This window comes from Entelurus aequoreus, linkage group LG06, assembly GCF_033978785.1.
Source record: "Entelurus aequoreus isolate RoL-2023_Sb linkage group LG06, RoL_Eaeq_v1.1, whole genome shotgun sequence".
Taxonomy (NCBI): Eukaryota; Metazoa; Chordata; class Actinopteri; order Syngnathiformes; family Syngnathidae; genus Entelurus; species Entelurus aequoreus.
Window position 1 is genome coordinate 1,575,800 of NC_084736.1, and position 19,490 is coordinate 1,595,289.

Sequence of the window (19,490 nt, forward strand, 5' to 3'; positions counted from 1 at the left end):
GCCAGGTGCAAGTTCTAAAGAGCTCAGCACTGAGGATTTTCTCCACCTGTGACTTGTCCTTGCCGGATACCAGCAGGGCAGAGTCATCCGCAAACAAAAACAATTCACAGTCGCATGCCGATGACATGTCGTTTATGTATATTAGGAACACTAAAGGTCCCAATATACTGCCTTGGGGGACTCCACAGCTCACCGAGAGGGGTGGGGGGGGGGGGGGGTGCACAGTGCCGTTCACCTCTACCACCTGTTCCCTCCCCTCCAAGTAAGATTGCATCCAGCTCCATGAGGTTTTGTTAAATCCGATTGCTCTGAGCTTATCCAACAGTATAGCGTGGTTAACGGTGTCAAAGGCCTTCTGAAGGTCCAGAATGACCATGCCGCAGTATTTGCCCGCGTCCACCTCATGTTTGATGTGGTCGGTCAGATAGAGAAGGCATGTGTCAGTGGGGTGGTTAGTTCTGAAGCCGGATTGGAATTTGTACATGAGTTTATTAGTGGCAAGGTAACTATCGACCTGTTCATAAACTATTTTCTCCATTACTTTCGAAACGGAACTGAGAATAGAAACAGGTCGGTAGTTGCCAGGTTCCAATTTGCTTCCTTTTTTAAAGAGGAGAGTTACTCTTGCTATCTTAAAATCTTTTGGTACTTGGCCTTGTGTAATTGATAGGTTTATTATGTGCGTGATGATCGGGGCAATGATGGAGGCAGAGTCCCTGAGGAATCTGGAGGGAATATTATCAAGGCCGGTGGCCTTGTTAGGGTGGAGCGCGCTCAATTTTTTAAACACCTCATCAGCTCTGACCATTTCTAATTTGAAATCATCGTTGGATACTCCTAGCTTTCTGTAGAAGGCTTTAATGTGTTCTACACCAAAGCGACCAGAGTGGTGGGACAGCTTGTTGACAAGAGTTGTGGATATGCTGGTGAAAAAGATGTTAAGTCTGCTAGCTACCTCCATTTTGTCTGTATTGAGGGAGCCACCCTCCTTGATGCTGATGTTGGTGAGTCTTGTTTTAAGTTTCTGGCTGCAACCAGGAAGCTGGTTGTTGACAATTTTCCAGAGCTCACGTGGCTTATTTGTGTTTTCCTCTATTTTGTCATTAATGTAATTTTTTTTTTAAGGATTTAGTCAGGTTGGTTGACTTATTTCTTAATTTATTGCATTACTTTTTGAGAGTTGAAAGGAGTAATTTGAGGTTGATATTATTGGGTTGTTTATCTACTTCTGTTTTACATTTTTGGTATTCAGAGTATTTCCTGTCTCTGTCTTTTATGGCAGCTAATAGGTCCGGATTCAACCATGGTTCCGAGCGGGCTTTGATCCTGACTGTTTTCATGGGAGCCATGTCATTTAGTATCTTTAGGAACGCCGTTTTGAAGCGATCCCAAGCAACATCGACCATGTTGCTCGCGAGCACAGGGGACCAGTCCCACTCATCTAATTTTAAATTGAAATTGTCATTGGAGTATTTTTTGAGGGATCTGGATTGGGCTGTTATGTGGCCATTGGCTTTAGGTTTAGCTATTTTACGGGTGCAGAAGGTTAGATAGTGGTCGCTAAGACCACAGATCATGACCCCACTATTTTCTATTTTAGGCCGGTCTGAAGTGAGAATGAGATCTACAGGTATGGTTGATTGGGTGGAATCACACACCCTTGTGGGTAGCGCTATTAGCTGGGAAAGACCGTGCAGATTACAAAACTTGCTGAAGGATCTGAAGACAGGCGCATCTTTGCGTTGAATATCTGTGTTCAGATCCCCAGTTATAGTTTTCTCCACGTTGTCTGTCCCTGCCAAGCATTCTTCCAAAGCCCCATAGAAATCACTCTGATTAGGGGGTCAATAAACAGTCCCTATTAGTACCGGCTTAGCGTTTTTAAATTTGATTTCCGCCCACACAGATTCCAGGTCATTGTGGTTAAGATCAGTGCGAGTTATGTATTTAATATCCTGGTGAATATACATACAAACGCCCCCACCGTGTTTATTCCTATCCTTTCTGATAACCGAAAAGTTTTGTATTTCTATCTCTGAGTCAGAAATACTTTGATCAAATTTGGTTTCAGAGAAACACAAGATTTTTACCTTCGTGTTGAGGAACATTTCTCTGATTTGGTCAAGTTTGGCTCCAGAGAGGCTGTTCACATTAAGGTGGATGATGTGTAGTCCACTGGAACCAAAAAGAGCATCAGAGTCCGCTGTGTTGTGGTACTGACCAGAAAAATTGTTGGTTATTATTGCTGTTGAAGTTGGAGAGCGAGGAGAGAGAGAGAGAGGCATATTGATCGTCCTCCAGGTGAAGGGGGAGGGAGGGGGAGGGAGGGGGAGGAGCGGAGTTGGAGAGGAGGAGAGGAGGAGAGGGGGAGGCCAGGTAGGGTTGCTTGGGGTGGGGTTGGGTTTCCTTTTGGCAGGCTTTTTTGAAGACAAAGAGAAAGAGAATAACGAAAATGTTTTTGTAAAGGCGCCTCTAAATCCTGTGTATGCCGCGTCCTCGACCGTCTGGGACCGGAGAGAGGCCGCGTGGACCCCCGCCATCTCGTGCAGTTCCCCGCAATCACCGATGTCTGGGTCGCCGTCCACCGCAGCCGCCGCGTCGTTCACCGCCGCTGAGTCGCTGCCTTCTCCGATGACCGGGTCGTCCTCCACCGCCGCCGCCGCCGAGCCTCCGACCGTGTCGATGAACGGGGCGAAGTCCTCCGCCGAGCTGCCGATCGCTGGAGCACAGGTGAGCTTGAGCTGAGATGAGCCGGTAGTCGAGTTAGCTTCGATGGCGACGCTAGCAGTGGCATTGCTAGTCTTCGCCAGTCGGGACAACATTAACCGTGTTGTTGCAGGTCCAGGGTTGAGTTCAGTGTCTCCTGATAGTAGAAGTAATAGTAGTATTATTGACTTTCTGTCTATCCTTCCAGTCAGGGGCATGTTTCTTCTGCCTCGATGTGCAGACAAGCATGATGCTAACACGTTAGCTCCAAAGCCAAGGTGCTTTGCTGATGTATTGTCGTGGAGATAAAAGTCACTGTGTATGTCCATTTCGCGTTCTTGACTCTCATTTTCAAGAGGGTAGAGTATCCGAGGAGGTTTAAAATATAAATCCGTGATCCACAGTAGAAAAAGGAGGAAGTGTGGGATAATCCGAGCAGTTGTTTGAATTCCCGATCGGGAGCGAAAGAGAGTGCGAACGCTCATCTCGGCGTCCAGTCACCATGCCGATAGTGTTTTACATTTTACCCATCATCCTTTGTAATGGATTTAAAAGGGTGTCATTTTTCTTTTCTTTTCTTTTCTTTATGTTTATTGAACTTATTTGATAATATCCACAAAGTTCAATGAGCAGGTTGTGTTATGTGTGTATTTGTGTAATTTTTGTACTGGTTAATTTTTTCTTTTCTCCCCCATGACTTGGGAAGGTTGTTTGGTTTGGGCCTTCTAAGTAATTGCTGTACTTCGGCAACTGGAATGTATAGTTAATGGCGGAGTTACATTTTTTGGCCACCAGGTGGCGACAGGATTGCAGCAATCAGACCACTGTATATTTATAAATGATATGGATAAGCTACAGCACCCCCCGCGACACGTAAAGTTAAAGTTAAAGTACCACTGATAGTCACACACACACTAGGTGTGGTGAAATTACTCTCTGCGTTTGACCCATCCCCTTGTTCCCCCCCCCTGGTAGGTGAGGGGAGCAGTGAGCAGCAGCGGTGGCCGCGCTCGGGAATCATTTTGGTGATTTAACCCCCGAGGGACAAGCGGTAGAAAATGGATGGATGGATGGATACACCTGGCGTTCATAAAACTAGTGTTGTCTCGCGGGCCAAATTGAAGACGCTGTTGAGGCGTATTTAGCCTGCGGGCCGTAGTTTGGACACCCCTGGACTAATCTGATAGTTGCTTTCATAAATACGTTTTTAAATTCAGGCATATTTTAACTTCAGGCTTTAGGCTGCTGGAGAGTAATCAGGTTTTTCACTTATTCTAACCTTCCTAGTGCGTGATGTCTGTTGTTTTCTTGTCTGGTGCCTTGCAGTCGACGCTGAAAGACAAGAACGTCACCGTTTTTGGCTGCCTGACTCACGGGATTCCGCTCTTCCTCTGGCAGAACTCGTCATCGAAATGTGAATCAGGTATGTCCGACTCAGCAAAACAGCAATTCCTTTTAAAAGGTTCCGAAGAGTTCCAGGAGAAGATTGCGAATGAGCCATACTTTGTTTCATGCACTTTCATTGTTTTGCTGTGTTGCAGAGTCTGTTGCCGGGTTTTTCCTCTCTGTGAACACTTCTACCAACATCACCAAACTCAGGATTCCTTACCCACAAACGGGCACCTGGTACCTCAGTCTGCGCTCAATGTGTCCCACAAAACACGGGTAAGTGTTTCCTTCTTTCCTTTTAAACCAAGTCTTGAATTTCACCATTTTCCTCGACATCAATGGCGTATCTACTGAACCTAACTTCAAATGTGCAAATGTGATTAGTTGTTTGGCTTTGGGTGCTCTTGGATTGTCAGATGACCAACCCAGGATGAGAACAAACTTGTATGGGTTTGGGCTTAAAGGGAAATACATTTGTTTAGATTTGGTTAAAGTTGGATTATTTGTGGTTGGGTTATAAAATGGGGTTTGGCTAGGTTTAGGGATTAGGCTAAAGATAAGAACAGGGGTGTCCAAAGTGCGGCCCGGGGCCAGTTAGTTTTTTCTTGGTCTGCAACACATTCTAAAGACAAAATAAACATATCTGATAGTAGAACATTACACAAAAAAAGCTCCAGGGAGCCACTAGGATGCATGCAGCTCTAGAGCCGCGGGTTGCCAATCCTGGGGCTAGGGGCTAAATCAGGAGTAATGAGTTGTGAAATTAGTGTTTAGGGACGTTGTTTCAGGGTTATGGTTCATGTTGCGGTTAAAGTTGAGTTATTCTTTGGATTTAAGTTATAGTTACTGAATGTTGAGTGGAGTTTGTATTGCATGGTTGTAACCAAGTACAGTATGGTTCAATCAATTAATCAATCAATCAATGTTTATTTATATAGCCCTAAATCACAAGTGTCTCAAAGGGCTGCATGAGCCACAACGACATCCTCGGTACAGAGCCCACATATTGGGCTCTGTACCGGTTCGGGTTTATAAATCAATTTTAGCTTTAATGATGGAGTTTAAATTTACTGTATACTTGAGTTCAGTACGAATATGAAATATTAATAACGGATTAGATTTTTTCTAGTGACTCATAGCGATCCACAAAGAACCCAATATGAATTAACTCCACATTTACACATTGGTGTTGGTAAGCTATCTCACTTCGCACCAACCATCGCCCAACAGTTATTTACCAGCGTGGGGCTGCACTGGAGGCAAGGCGGGTGAAGTGTCTTGCCCAAGGAGCGGGATTTGAATCACCCCCTACTAGGGTTGTACGGAATCCCGGTACTAGTATAGTATCGCGGTACTAATGAATCAAAATACTCTGTTTGAAAAGTACCAGTTCCCCCTTTTTTTTACGGGCATGATGGCGCGTCGTCACATCGTGACATTGCTGGTTTTACGAGCAAAGGAGCATGTTCGGCAGCGCACACACACGGAGTATTTACAAGCAGACACAGCGTGTAGACAGAAAAGGGAGAACGGATACATTTTGGCCTAAAAACTAAAGATAAAGATGAAGTTATAACACTGAAACACCCTGAGGAAGAGGTGCTTTAAGACATGGCTAGCTAGCTAGCGACTAACGTCCATCCGCAGTCGGCAGTGTTGTAGCTACTTCTAAATCACTAATCCTGGCCTCCATGGCAACAAATAAAGTACATTTCTTACAAGTACCATTATCACTGCATGACGAGGAATAGCTAAATATGCTTCACTACACACCATAGGAGGATATTATGTATTATGATGATAGTATATATCTGATAGTATATATCTGTATCATGAATCAATTTAAGTGGACCCCGACTTAAACAAGTTGAAAAACGTATTCGGGTGTTACCATTTAGTGGTCAATTGTACGGAATATGTACTTCACTGTGCAATCTACTAATAAAAGTTTCAATCAATGAATCAATACAATAGCTCACAGATAACAGCAAGCTAGCACCCCTGAATGTAAACAAATGCCATGGGTTGATCTACACCTGACATCCACTTTAATGATACCAAGTACAATAGCGTATCTAGTCGATACTACTATGATTACATCGATATTTTTTTATCGTCACAAAATATTTTTTCCTATTTTTTAAATTCATAATACGTTTATAAACTCAGGAAATATATCCCTGGACACATGAGGACTTTGCATATGACCAATGTATGATCCTGTAACTACTTGGTATCGGATCAAAACCTAAATGTGAGGTATCATCCAAAACTAATGTAAAACATTAAACACCAGAAGAATGAGTGATTATTAAATTTTAACAGAAGTGTAGATAGAACATGTTGAAACAGAAAATAAGCAGATATAAACAGTAAATGAACAAGTAGATTAATAATCAATTTTTACAGTTTGTCCCTCATAATGTTGACAAACTAATAGGTAGATAAATGACACAATATGTTACTGCATACGTCAGCAGACTAATTAGGAGCCTTTGTTTGTTTACTTACTACTAAAAGACAAGTTGTCTAGTATGTTCACTGTTTTATTTAGGGACAAAATTGTTGTTTGATAGCAATAATAAACATATGTTTAATGTACCGTAGTATTTTATGTTAAAATAAAGCCAATAATGCAATTTTTTTGTGGTCCCCTTTGTTTAGAAAAGTATCGAAATACATTTTGGTACCGGTACCAAAATATTGGTATTGGCACACATCCGTCCCCTAAATTCAAGGTGATAGATTACAGTCGGGCTACCTTCTTACGCCCCTAAAATCATTGTGTAGGAGTATTGGGGGTTGGTTCTGAAATTCAAAATGTCCTCTTACTGTTATTCACAACTAAAAAAAAAAGATTGGATCTAGTGTTTGACTGTCGCTCATGAATATTTATCAGAATGTAATAACTTCTTTGGCTTGGCCTCAATTTCCCAAGCAACCACAGAGAGAGACGCTATTTGTTGTCAATCACTGAATAACAACAATAAAAAAACAACATTCAATATGCCTTACTACCCATCTAAATAAACTTTGTTTACCGTCTTCAATAATGCAGTATTCTAATGTAGAAGCCATTCTACCAACCTCATTTCCGCCACATTTTCACCCATTGCCTCTGGTGCACACTTACAACATGACGGAAAATAAACATGGACTCTTGAAATATTGAGATTGCTTTGATAGCAGCAAATAAACAAGAATGGAATAACAGGTGAAACTAAATATGTTTGAACATCGTGCAAAAGTTCCTCTGTGTCGGCAGTTCAACCGCAATTGTGAAACTACTCATTACACGCAAAGTCCAAAATATCTTGCCTTTGTTTCATTTCATTTTGATAATGATGGCGTACAACTTTTTAAAACCAATAAACATTATTGGACATTTTCAATTCAAGGTTTTCATAAACTGTAATCATCAAAATGGTATCAAAAGAAGGCTTGAAATATCTTTGGTTGCTTGTTATGAGCTTGTTATGTCATACAAACCCCAAAACCAGTGAAGTTGGCACGTTGTGTAAATGGTAAATAAAAACAGAATACAATGATTTGCAAATCCTTTTCAACTTATATTCAATTGAATAGACTGCAAAGACAAGATATTTATTGTTGGAACTGGAAAACTAAATTTTTTGCAAATATTAGCTCATTTGGAATTTGATGCCTGCAACATCTTTCAAAAAAGCTGGCACAAGTGGCAAAAAAGATGGAACATCCCACAGGTGAACAGGCTAATTGGGAACAGGTGGGTACCATGATTGGGTATAAAAGCAACTTCCATGAAATGCTCAGTCATTCACAAACAAGGATGGGGCGAGGGTCACCACTTTGTGAACAAATGCGTGAGTAAACTGTCAAACACTTTAAGAACAACATTTCTCAACGAGCTATTGCAAGGAATTTAGGGATTTCACCATCTACGGTCCGTAATATCATCATAACGTTCAGAGAAATCACTGCAAATAAGCGATGATATTACCGACCTTAAATCCTTTAGGCGGTACTGCATCTAAAGGCGACATCCGTGTGTAAAGGATATCACCACATGGGCTCAGGAACACTTCAGAAAACCACTGTCAGTAACTACAGTTTGTCGCTACATCTGTAAGTGCAAGTTAAAACTCTACTATGCAAAGCGAAAGCCATTTATCAACAACACCCAGAAACGCCGCCGTCTTCGCTGGGCCTGAGCTCATCTAAGATGGGCTGATGCAAAGTGGAAAAGTGTTCTGTGGTCTGACGAGTCTACATTTCAAATTGTTTTTGGAAACTGTGGATGTCGTGTCCTCCGAACCAAAGAGGAAAAGAACCATCCGGACTGTTATAGGTGCAAAGTTGAAAATACAGCATCTGTAATGGTATGGGGGTGTATTAGTGCCCAAGGCATGGGTAACTTATACATCTGTGAAGGCACCATTAATGCTGAAAGGTACATACAGGTTTTGGAGCAACATATGTTGCCATCCAAGCAACGTTATCATGGACGCCCCTGCTTATTTCAGTAAGCCACATTCTGCACGTGTTACAACAGCGTGGCTTCGTAGTAAAAGAGTGCTGGTACTAGACTGGCCTGCTTGTAGTCCAGACCAGTCTCCCATTGAAAATGTGTGGCGCATTATGAAGCCTAAAATACCACAACGGAGACCCCGGACTGTTGAACAACTTAAGCTGTACATCAAGCAAGAATGGGAAAGAATTCCACCTGAAAAGCTTCAAAAATGTGTCTCCTCAGTTCCCAAACGTTTACTGAGTGTTGTTAAAAGGAAAGGCCATGTAACACAGTGGTAAAAATGCCCCTGTGACACATTTTTTGCAATGTGTTGCTGCCATTAAATTCTAAGTTAATGATTATTTAAAAAAAAGTATTAAGTTTCTCAGTGTGAACATTAAGTATCTTGTCTTTGCAGTCTATTCAATTGAATATAAGTTGAAAATGATTTGCAAATCATTGTATTCTGTTTTTATTTACCATTTACACAACGTGACAACTTCACTGCTTTTGGGTTTTGTAGATTAGTTTCACCTTGTAGACATAATTGCTGGAATAAACAAACCTTTGCACAAGGGACGGCGTGCCAGCAGCTTGAGGGTTCCAGGTTCGATCCCCGCTTCCGCCATCCTAGTCACTGCCTTTGTGTCCTTGGGCAAGACACTTTACCCACCTGCTCCCAGTGCCACCCACAATGGTTTGAATGTAACTTAGATAATGGGTTTCACTATGTAAAGCGCATTGAGTCTCTAGAGAAAAGCGCTATATAATTCACTTCACAATATTTAAATGTTTTGGGTTTTGCCCGTATATCCACTTGCATCCAAAATATTATTTTCTTCCATTTTAGTCAAGTCATTTATTTAAGGTAAACATGGTGGGCTATAAGCTACTTAGAGCTAGCTGCTAGCAGCTACACAACAGCTAAGCACACAAGGAAGACATACTTTATGAGTGTCCTTACTAAAACATCACATTTGTCAATATAAATAAGAATAATTGCATATTACTTAAGCTTCTGCCTTGGAGACTTTGTGTATTAGAAAGTGTCCAGCAACAAACGTGTCTGCATTGTTCAACTTACTGCGTCATGATCTTAACTTAAAGGATGCCTGGAGGGCATTTTAAGTGTTATATCTTGCATTCTTATCTTCCAGGACGGAGGACTGTAAATCTTTGGGCAGCTTACGATTCAGATTTGATTCGATTCTTGGGGGTAACAATTCTGTTCTTGATTCAAAACGATTCTCAATTCAAAATCAATACTTTTTTAAATAACATTGGGTGTCAGTTCTTTGATTAACTAAATTCCTCCATAAAATACTGTATTTTTCGGACAATAAGGCGCACTTAAAATCCTTTCATTTTCTCAAAACTCGACAGGTGCACCTAATGTACGGAATCATTTTGGTTGTGCTTACCGACCTTGAAGCTATTTAATTTGGTACATGGTGAAATGATAAGTGTGACCAGTAGATGGCAGTCACACATAAGAGATACGAATAGGATATGACTCAAGTAAATTTAGAAGAAATTAGTTTTCAATTTAGAAAAAAATATATACAATATGACCCCTTTAATGCGCCCTATAATCCGGTGCGCCTTTTGTATGAAAATAGACCTGACTAGACCCACTCATCGACAGTGCGCTTTAGAATCCGGTTTTGGCCTATGGTCCGGAAAATACAGTAGATAAACAGGTCTGATACATTTCTATATAACTTAAAAGAAAACCTTTTTTTTTTTTTTTAGATAAAATTCTACCCAAACGTTTAATAAAGTCAAATACAAATAAGGCAACAAGATAAGTATCCAACATTTCTTTTTTCTGAAGTAAATCTGTACAGCAGATATAGATCATCAACTATATGATTTCCCGGAGTGGATGGACAGGACAGATTTAAAAAATAATAATGATAAATGTATATTTCTTTTGAAGGATAGTTACAAAAAAGAATCGCGATTAATTCGAAATTGTTTTTATTTATTTTTTACACCCCTAGTAATAAGGTAACTACGTAACAGCTTTGAGTGTTGTTGACTAGTGATACCAATATGGATAGTAGTGTTAGCTGTCATTAAATGTATATGCTATCATAACAACATGACTGTAAATTGTTCGTTGCTTCTTTCGGACCTGTTTTGTACGTGTGCATGCTTTCCTGCGCGTACGTGTTGACCAGACCAAACACCAATTATTTTTTTCGACGGGAAAAAAAATAAAATATGACAAAAATGTAGTAATTTTGAAAAATGAAGACATTTTTAAAACAAACGTGTTATGTTAAAGCACTAATGCTGTCCAACTAGCCGATGGTGTTCTTGTTATATTTGTTGCTTTGAAAAATGTAACTGAGCAAAATACAGACATCACCTTTAATGAATTATCGTCACCACTTGGTATCGCGAAAAAACAAATTACCACACCACTCCAACTTAAAGACAGTTAATAATAAATGTGTTAGTGTTGTGTTTGCACAAACCATTTGTATTTGAGTCATTTCACCTGATAAAACCTTTTCTAACATTCATAGAAAATAAAAGTGTGTATGTTTCATGCTGATATCGTATCGGATCAATATCGGTTTAGGATAATACTCGTGTTGTTTTTGGGACATGCCTTCTTAAAAGGCATATTTACTCGAGGGGTCTGGTTCTCTGAGGATTGTTTAAAGTCATTGTGAGAAAAGCCTTTGAAGAAAAATCGTTCCCATTAACTTGTTAGACACAATAATAATCTTTTAGCCATTGAGATGTTTTGTCTGAGCTTTAATGGCACAAAAGTGTGAAGAGATGGAAATTTACATATTTTATTTTTTATTTTTTATACCTTCTTTCTGATCCACTTGGGAGTTGCTCTTCATTGTGAATAACAGATGGCCACAGACAGACGGTGTTATGAAAAATATGCACGACGCAATGGGTGCTTTTTTTTTTTTTTTTGCAAACATGTGTTCTTGCGCGTAATTATTCAGGTCACGTGTCAGAAGTAGCGCCAGTGACAGGCTTGCTTCACAACTCCAATTTAGTTGATTGATAAAAGGTGGGGAAACAAAGAGGCGAGCAGCTGCGTCAATTAAATCTGAATTCTGGAGAACGGCGACGGAGGACATTTGTTACCTTCTGAAGTTCCAATGGCTGGGAGTGATTGGAGGATGAGGCAATTAGTGAAGTAACAATGTTGTTGCTAGCCTGCGTTATGTCTTAGAAAATTATTTTTTTAAATTCCTTTATGTAGTTTATGTTTGTTTCTGGTGACAGTTGGCAGTCGGTGATGATGTTTGCACAGAATAACTACTTTCTCTTTGCACAGTTGTAAAATACACAGCAACTATAGACATTGTCCCACTATGAGTATCAGAACCATATATCTTTATTTTAGCTTGAAAAAGATACTACAGAGCAGGGGTGTCCAAAGTGTGGCCCAGGGGCCATATGCGGCCCGCAGCTGATTTTTTTAAACGGCCTGCGGCACATTCTAAAGATACTATTGAGAAAGTGGAATAAAAGGGCAGACAGCTGAAATGTAACAAGAAAAAGAGGCCATGTTGATTCTAATAACATAAAGCTGCCATGTTTTTTTTCCCTTAAAACTGTCATTGCTTAAAAAAAGTATAATAAATACAAATCAAGGTTATGAATTGTTGTCCTATTCAAGGCTCCAAATACTGTATTTTTCGGACCATAGGGCACACTGTCTATGAGCGGGTCTATTCAGGTCTTTTTCCATACAAAAGGCGCAATAAAGGGGTCATATTATGATTTTTTTTCGAAATGTAAAAGACTTCCTTGTGGTCTACATCAGTGGTCCCCAACCGGTACCGGTCCGTGGACCAATTGGTACCGGGCTGCAATAGAAATAAAAAAAAAAACAAAAAAAAACTTTTTTTTTGTTTTTGTTTTTTTTGTTTTTTTTATTAAATCAACATAAAAAACACAATCCATCCATCCATCCATCTTCTTCCGCTTATCCGAGGTCGGGTCGCGGGTGCAGCAGCCTAAGCAGGGAAGCCCAGACTTCCCTCTCCCCAGCCACTTCGTCCAGCTCTTCCCGGGGGATCCCGAGGCGTTCCCAGGCCAGCCGGGAGACATAGTCTTCCCAACGTGTCCTGGGTCTTCCCTTTGGCCTCCTACCGGTCGGACGTGCCCTAAACACCTCCCTAGGGAGGCAATCGGGTGGCATCCTGACCAGATGCCCGAACCACCTCACTGGCTCCTCTCGATGTGGAGGAGCAGCGGCTTTACTTTGAGCTCCCCCCGGATGGTAGAGCTTCTCACCCTATCTCTAAGGGAGAGCCCCGCCACCCGGCGGAGGAAGCTCATTTCGGCCGCTTGTACCCGTGATCTTGTCCTTTTGGTCATAACTCAAAGCTCATGACCATAGGTGAGGATGGGAACGTAGATCGACCGGTAAATTGAGAGCTTTGCTTTCCGACTCAGCTCCTTCTTCACCACAACATATCGATACAGCGTCCGCATTACTGAAGACGCCGCACCGATCCGCCTGTCGATCTCACGATCCACTCTTCCCTCACTCGTGAACAAGACTCCGAGGTACTGGAACTCCTCCACTTTGGGAAGGGTCTCCTCCGCAACTCGGAGATGGCACTCCACCCTTTTCCGGGCGAGAACCATGGACTCGGACTTGGAGGTGCTGATTCTCATCCCAGTCGCTTCACACTCAGCTGCGAACCGATCCAGTGAGAGCTGAAGATCCTGGCCAGATGAAGCCATCAGGACCACATCATCTGCAAAAAGCAGAGACCTAATCCTGCAGCCACCAAACCGGATCCCCTCAACACCTTGACTGCGCCTAGAAATTCTGTCCATAAAAATTATGAACAGAATCGGTGACAAAGGGCAGCCTTGGCGGAGTCCAACCCTCACTGGAAACGTGTCCGACTTACTGCCGGCAATGCGGACCAAGCTCTGACACTGATCATACAGGGAGCGGACCGCCACAATCAGACAGTCCGATACCCAATACTCTCTGTGCACTCCCCACAGGACTTCCCAAGGGACACGGTCAAATGCCTTCTCCAAGTCCACAAAGCACATGTAGACTGGTTGGGCAAACTCCCATGCACCCTCAAGGACCCTGCCGAGAGTATAGCGCTGGTCCACAGTTCCACAACCAGGACGAAAACCACACTGTTCGTCCTGAATCCGAGGTTCGACTATCTGGCGTAGCCTCCTCTCCAGTACACCTGAATAGACCTTACCGGGAAGGCTGAGGAGTGTGATCCCACAATAGTTAGAACACACCCTCCGGTTCCCCTTCTTAAAGAGAAGAACCACCACCCCGGTCTGCCAATCCAGAGGTACCACCCCCGATGTCCACGCGATGCTGCAGAGTCTTGTCAACCAAGACAGCCCCACAGCATCCAGAGCCTTAAGGAACTCCGGGCGGATCTCTTCTACCCCCGGGGCCTTGCCACCGAGGAGCTTTTTAACTACCTCAGCAACCTCAGCCCTAGAAATAGGAGAGCCCACCACAGATTCCCCAAGCACTGCTTCCTCATAGGAAGACGTGTTGGTGGGATTGAGGAGGTCTTCGAATTATTCCCTCCACCGATCCACAACATCCGCAGTTGAGGTCAGCAGAACACCATCCTCACCATACACGGTGTTGATAGTGCACTGCTTCCCCTTCCTGAGGCGGCGGATGGTGGTCCAGAATCACTTCGAAGCCGTCCGGAAGTCGTTTACAATGGCTTCCCCGAACTCCTCCCATGTCCGAGTTTTTGCCTCCGCGACCACTAAAGCTACACACCGCTTGGCCTGTCGGTACCTGTTTGCTGCCTCAGGAGTCCTATGAGCCAAAAGAACCCGATAGGACTCCTTCTTCAGCTTGACGGCATCCCTCACCGCCGGTGTCCACCAACGGGTTCTAGGATTACCGTCTCCACAGGCACCAACTACCTTTAAGGAAGCAGAGAACTAACAGAAACAGCACACTCAGCATCAGTTTTAGAGGAACAATGATCCAGCGCTGAAGGAGAGACTCAGGTGGGACTACATAGAACTAATTAAATGAGAAACAGGTGTGCTGACAAAACATGGTACAGAAAGTAAAGGTGCTTCAAAAACACGGAGACCAAACCGGAAACACTGACAAAACAAGAGCACCAGGACAGGAAGTGATTCTAAACACAGGAAACCCCGATCATAACCAAACTGTCAGTAGCAATTCTGACACTAAAGGGTTGTATGTAAAACAAATCAAAAAATCTTTTATTTTTAACGCTTTTATGAATGGGGCTCTTTTGGATCCCCAATCATTTTTGTGGGATTTTTTTTAAACTGTCATTGCTCAAAAAATAATAATGAATCAAAATAAATGTTGTTATGAATTCTTGACCTATTTGAGGCTCCAATACTTCACATGAAATATTCCACTTACAATTTTTGGAGGGAAGAAAACATTGCATAGTTTTGGGTTATGACATAAATAACAGGATTTTGACAAAAAGGGCATAAAACATTTAAAAATATAATTTAAAAATTCTTTATATCGACATATTGACCAGAAGTTCATTTACTGGTTCAATAATAAATAAATAAAAAGAAAATCAAATTAGTTTTTTTTAACATTTTTGTGACCCGGGACCAACTCGAGGGGAGCCTTAAAGGAAAAAAAATGTATATATTGTTTTGGTTTTGAAAATAAAAAATATCAAAATGGCCCCAGCATGCTTTGATTTTCCAGTTAGTTTCTGCTTAAGAAACTTCTCTATGACTTAAGCCCCAGACTTGTTTGACATTGTCATTACTGCCACTAGTGGTGGAAAAGTGTATTGCAACTGAGGCCCATATGGACCACAGCTGAGAAACAGATATTTTTTGGCTGTCCTCTAGAGGGCGCTTGCAGCCCAACTATGGGCCCCTGCCCTATTGTTAAAGGCCTACTGAAATGATTTTTTTATTTAAACGGGAATAGCAGATCCATTCTATGTGTCATACTTGATCATTTCGCGATATTGCCATATTTTTGCTGAAAGGATTTAGTAGAGAAAATCGACGATAAAGTTCGCAACTTTTGCTCGCTGATAAAAAAAGCCTTGCCTGTACCGGAAGTAGCGTGACGTCACAGGAGGTAATATTCCTCACAATTTTCCTTTGTTTACAATGGAGCGAGAGAGATTCGGAGCGACAAAGCGACGATTACCCTATTAATTTGAGCGAGGATGAATGATTTGTGGATGAGGGACGTTATAATGAAGGACTAGAGAGGCAGTGATGGACGTATCTTTTTTCGCTCTGACCGTAACTTAGGTACAAGCTGGCTCATTGGATTCCACACTCTCTCCTTTTTCTATTGTGGATCACGGATTTGTATTTTAAACCACCTCGGATACTATATCCTCTTGAAAATGAGAGTCGAGCACGCGAAATGGACATTCAAAGTGACTTTTATCTCCACGACAATACATCGGTGACACACTTAGCTACTGAGCTAACGTGATAGCATCGTTCTCAAATGAAGATAGAAACAAAAGAAATAAACCCCTGACTGGAAGGATAGACAGAAGATCAACAATACTATTAAACCATGTACATGTAACTACACGTTACATCAACAGCCGTGCTCACCTGCGTTCCAGCAATCGACGGCGCGACGAAGGACACCCATTATCGACGAAGCTCTGTAGCATGAGCTAACGTGATAGCATCTGTCTCAAATGCAGATAGAAACAAAATAAATAAATCCCTGACTGGAAGGATAGACAGAAGATCAACAATACTATTAAACCATGTACATGTAACTACACGGTTAAATATTCTCAGCCTGGTAAAGCTTAACAATGCTGTTGCTAACGACGCTAAGGCTAATTTAGAAACTTAGCAACCGGACCTCACAGAACTATGATAAAAACATTAGCGCTCCACCTACGCCAGCCAGCCAGCCCTCATCTTCCCATCAACAGCCGTGCTCACCTGCGTTCCAGCGATCGACGGCGCGACGAAGGACTTCATCCGTGGGTTTGGCGGCTAGCATCGGCTAGGCGTCTGCTAAGTAAGTAGTCCTTGTTGTGTTGCTGTAAGTATTGTACTTAGCCGCTAATACACCGATCGATCCCACCTACAACGTTCTTCTTTGCAGCCTCCATTGTTCATTAAACAAATTGCAAAAGATTCACCAACACAGATGTCCAGAATACTGTGGAATTATGAAATGAAAACAGAGCTTTTTCTACGGGCTCCGAATACTTCCCTTGCCCTCGTGATGTCACACGCATACGTCAGCATAATAAAACGTTTTTAACCGGAAGTGTGGCGGGAAATTTAAAATTGCACTTTATAAGTTAACCCGGCCGTATTGGCATGTGTTGCAATGTTAAGATTTCATCATTGATATATAAACTATCAGACTGCGTGGTCGGTAGTAGTGGGTTTCAGTAGGCCTTTAAGGAACACTGGTATAGTGAAACCTGGACCCAATTAATTTAACTTTAACTATGAGTTACGTTAAAGTTAAGGGTGTCAATGCATGGATCGTGAGTTAAGTTAAAGTTAAGAGTGTCAATGCATGGATCGTAACAGATCCATGCATTGGCATTTTAACCTTGCTAGCAAACATAGAACACCGGGGTCCAAACTTGTGATTTATATAACTGAGGTGTTCCTCAAGGCACCTCTTTAAGTCCTTTCCATTCTGGAACTAAGGTGTTGCTGTGGCTGGTTTTCCTTCAGATCCAGTAGGTAGTCAATTGTTCAACTTCTTTAGTTATACTAGTGGTGTTCCTCAAGGTTCCGTCTTCGGTCCTCTCTTTTTCATCATTTGGGCAACTGCAAGTTCAGTTAAACAAACTTGTGAGAGACTCACATTTTTGCAGCAGGTTCTTAAAACACTAGTGCCGCCATAGAGATGATCTTTGCAGAAGGTCCTGAAAAAACAGCTTGTGTAACTCTGACAACATAAACAGACCAAAATCAAATGTCTACTGTAGAGGACGTTGATTCTTCTGAACATACAAAATAAGCCTAATAGGGAAAGGAGAAGTCTGGTCCTTAGCTTTCTGGAAACGAGCTCCCCAAAACATTTGAAAGTAACTTCCCTGCTGTATGTACATACTAGGGTTGTAGGTACCAGTACCAAAATATATTTCGATACTTTTCTAAATAAAGGATACCACAAAAATGGCATTATTGGCTTTATTTTAAAAAAAAATCTTATGGTACATTAAACATATGTTTCTTATTGCAATTTTGTCCTTAAATAAAATAGTGAACATTTGTATTTTAGTAATAAGTAAACAAACAAAGACTCCTAATTAGTCTGCTGACGAATGCAGTAACATATTGTGTCATTTATCTATTATTTTGTCAACATTATGAGGGACAAACTGTAAAAATGTATCATTTAAAAATTATTATTCATTAACTGTTAATATCTGCTTACTTTCTCTTTTAACATGTTCTATCTACTCTTCTGTTAAAATGTAATAATCACTTATTCTTCTGTTGTTTGGATACTTTACATTAGTTTTGGATGATACTACAAATGTAGGTATCGATCCGATACCAAGTAGTTACAGGATCATACATTGGTCATATTTAAAGTCCTCATGTGTCCAGGGATATATTTCCTGAGTTTATAAACATATACATTTAAAAAAAGGAAAAAAGATTTTGTGACAATGAAAAATATCGATGTAATTATAGTAGTATCGACTAAATACGCTATTGTACTTGGTATCATTACAGTGGATGTCAGGTGTAGATTCACCCATGGCATTTGTTTACATTCAGGAACACTATCTTTTGTTAGCGGTGACGCCGGTGAGCTATTGTATCCTCCTAGGGTGTGTAGTGAAGCATGTTTAGCTATTCCTCGTCCTGCAGGGATGATACTTGTAAGAAACTTACTTTATTTGTCACCATGAAGGCGAGGATTAGTGATTTAGAAGTAGCCAAAACACTGCCGACTGCGGATAGATGTTAGCTGCTGGCTAGCTAGCCATGTCTTAAAGTACCTCTTCCTAAGGGCGTTACAGTGTTATAACTTCACCTTTATCTTTAGTTTTTAGACCAAAATGTGTCCGTTCTCCCTTTTTTGTCTACACACTGTGTGTGCTTGTAAGTACTCTGTGTGTGTGCACTGCCGAACATGCTCCTCTGCTCGTAAAACCAGCAATGTCATGATGTGACGACGCGCCGTCATGCCCGTTATAAAATTATTATTTTTTAAATTGGGAAACGGTACTTTTCAAACAAAGTATAGTACAGTTTTTAATTAATTAGTACCGCAATACTATTCTAGTACCGGTATACCGTACAACCCTAGTAAATACTGGTATGTTAACCTTTTGACGCGTGTGTCTGTTCCAGTTTGGAGGCGTGCGCCAACATCACTGCGGAGGTGTACATGCGCGCGTACCTGACTCCATGCATCAACGACTGTGGCACGTACGGACAGTGCAAGCTGCTGCGCACCAACAACTACCTGTATGCTGCCTGTGAATGCAAAGCAGGTAACAATCACATTTCACCTTTAAAACCCTTCCCCCCTCAGTCCATGTTATTCAAATTCGGCCTTCTTTTGATTACTTTTTTCGCATTCACCAAACAGAGTAAAAAAACAAAAAAAAATACTCACTAGGACTTTTCATTTTTCTGTGTGGAAAATAACTGGGAAATGTGTTTTGTGCCGATTGCCAGTTATTATTCATCGGAAAAATATTTTTTTTCCAAGTTTCTGCATGGTACTTTTACTGCAAAGTCTTTTTTATTGTCTTAATCAAGACAGCACAGCAGCAAAGGAAGGTAAACAGGCCCTTTTCCAAAACTGATATGACAACATGGTGATTAAATTTATGGACTTGGGTCATAGGCTGGACTGATGTTAATCTTTTGATTCCAGCAATTTGGAAAGAACAATAAAACAGGCTGTTAATCGCGAATA

The 19,490-nt window shown here is 41.5% G+C and overlaps 1 protein-coding gene across 1 annotated transcript in view; it reads left to right on the plus strand.

Annotated features, from left to right (window-relative positions):
* Nucleotides 1-19,490, plus strand: part of LOC133651713 (transmembrane protein 8B-like) — a 182,256-nt gene that overhangs the window by 108,273 nt on the left and 54,493 nt on the right. The window contains exons 7-9 of the mRNA XM_062049764.1: nt 4,033-4,129; nt 4,248-4,371; nt 18,917-19,059. Coding sequence (XP_061905748.1) covers nt 4,033-4,129; nt 4,248-4,371; nt 18,917-19,059 — 364 coding nt within the window. The remainder of the gene's footprint in view (nt 1-4,032; nt 4,130-4,247; nt 4,372-18,916; nt 19,060-19,490) is intronic.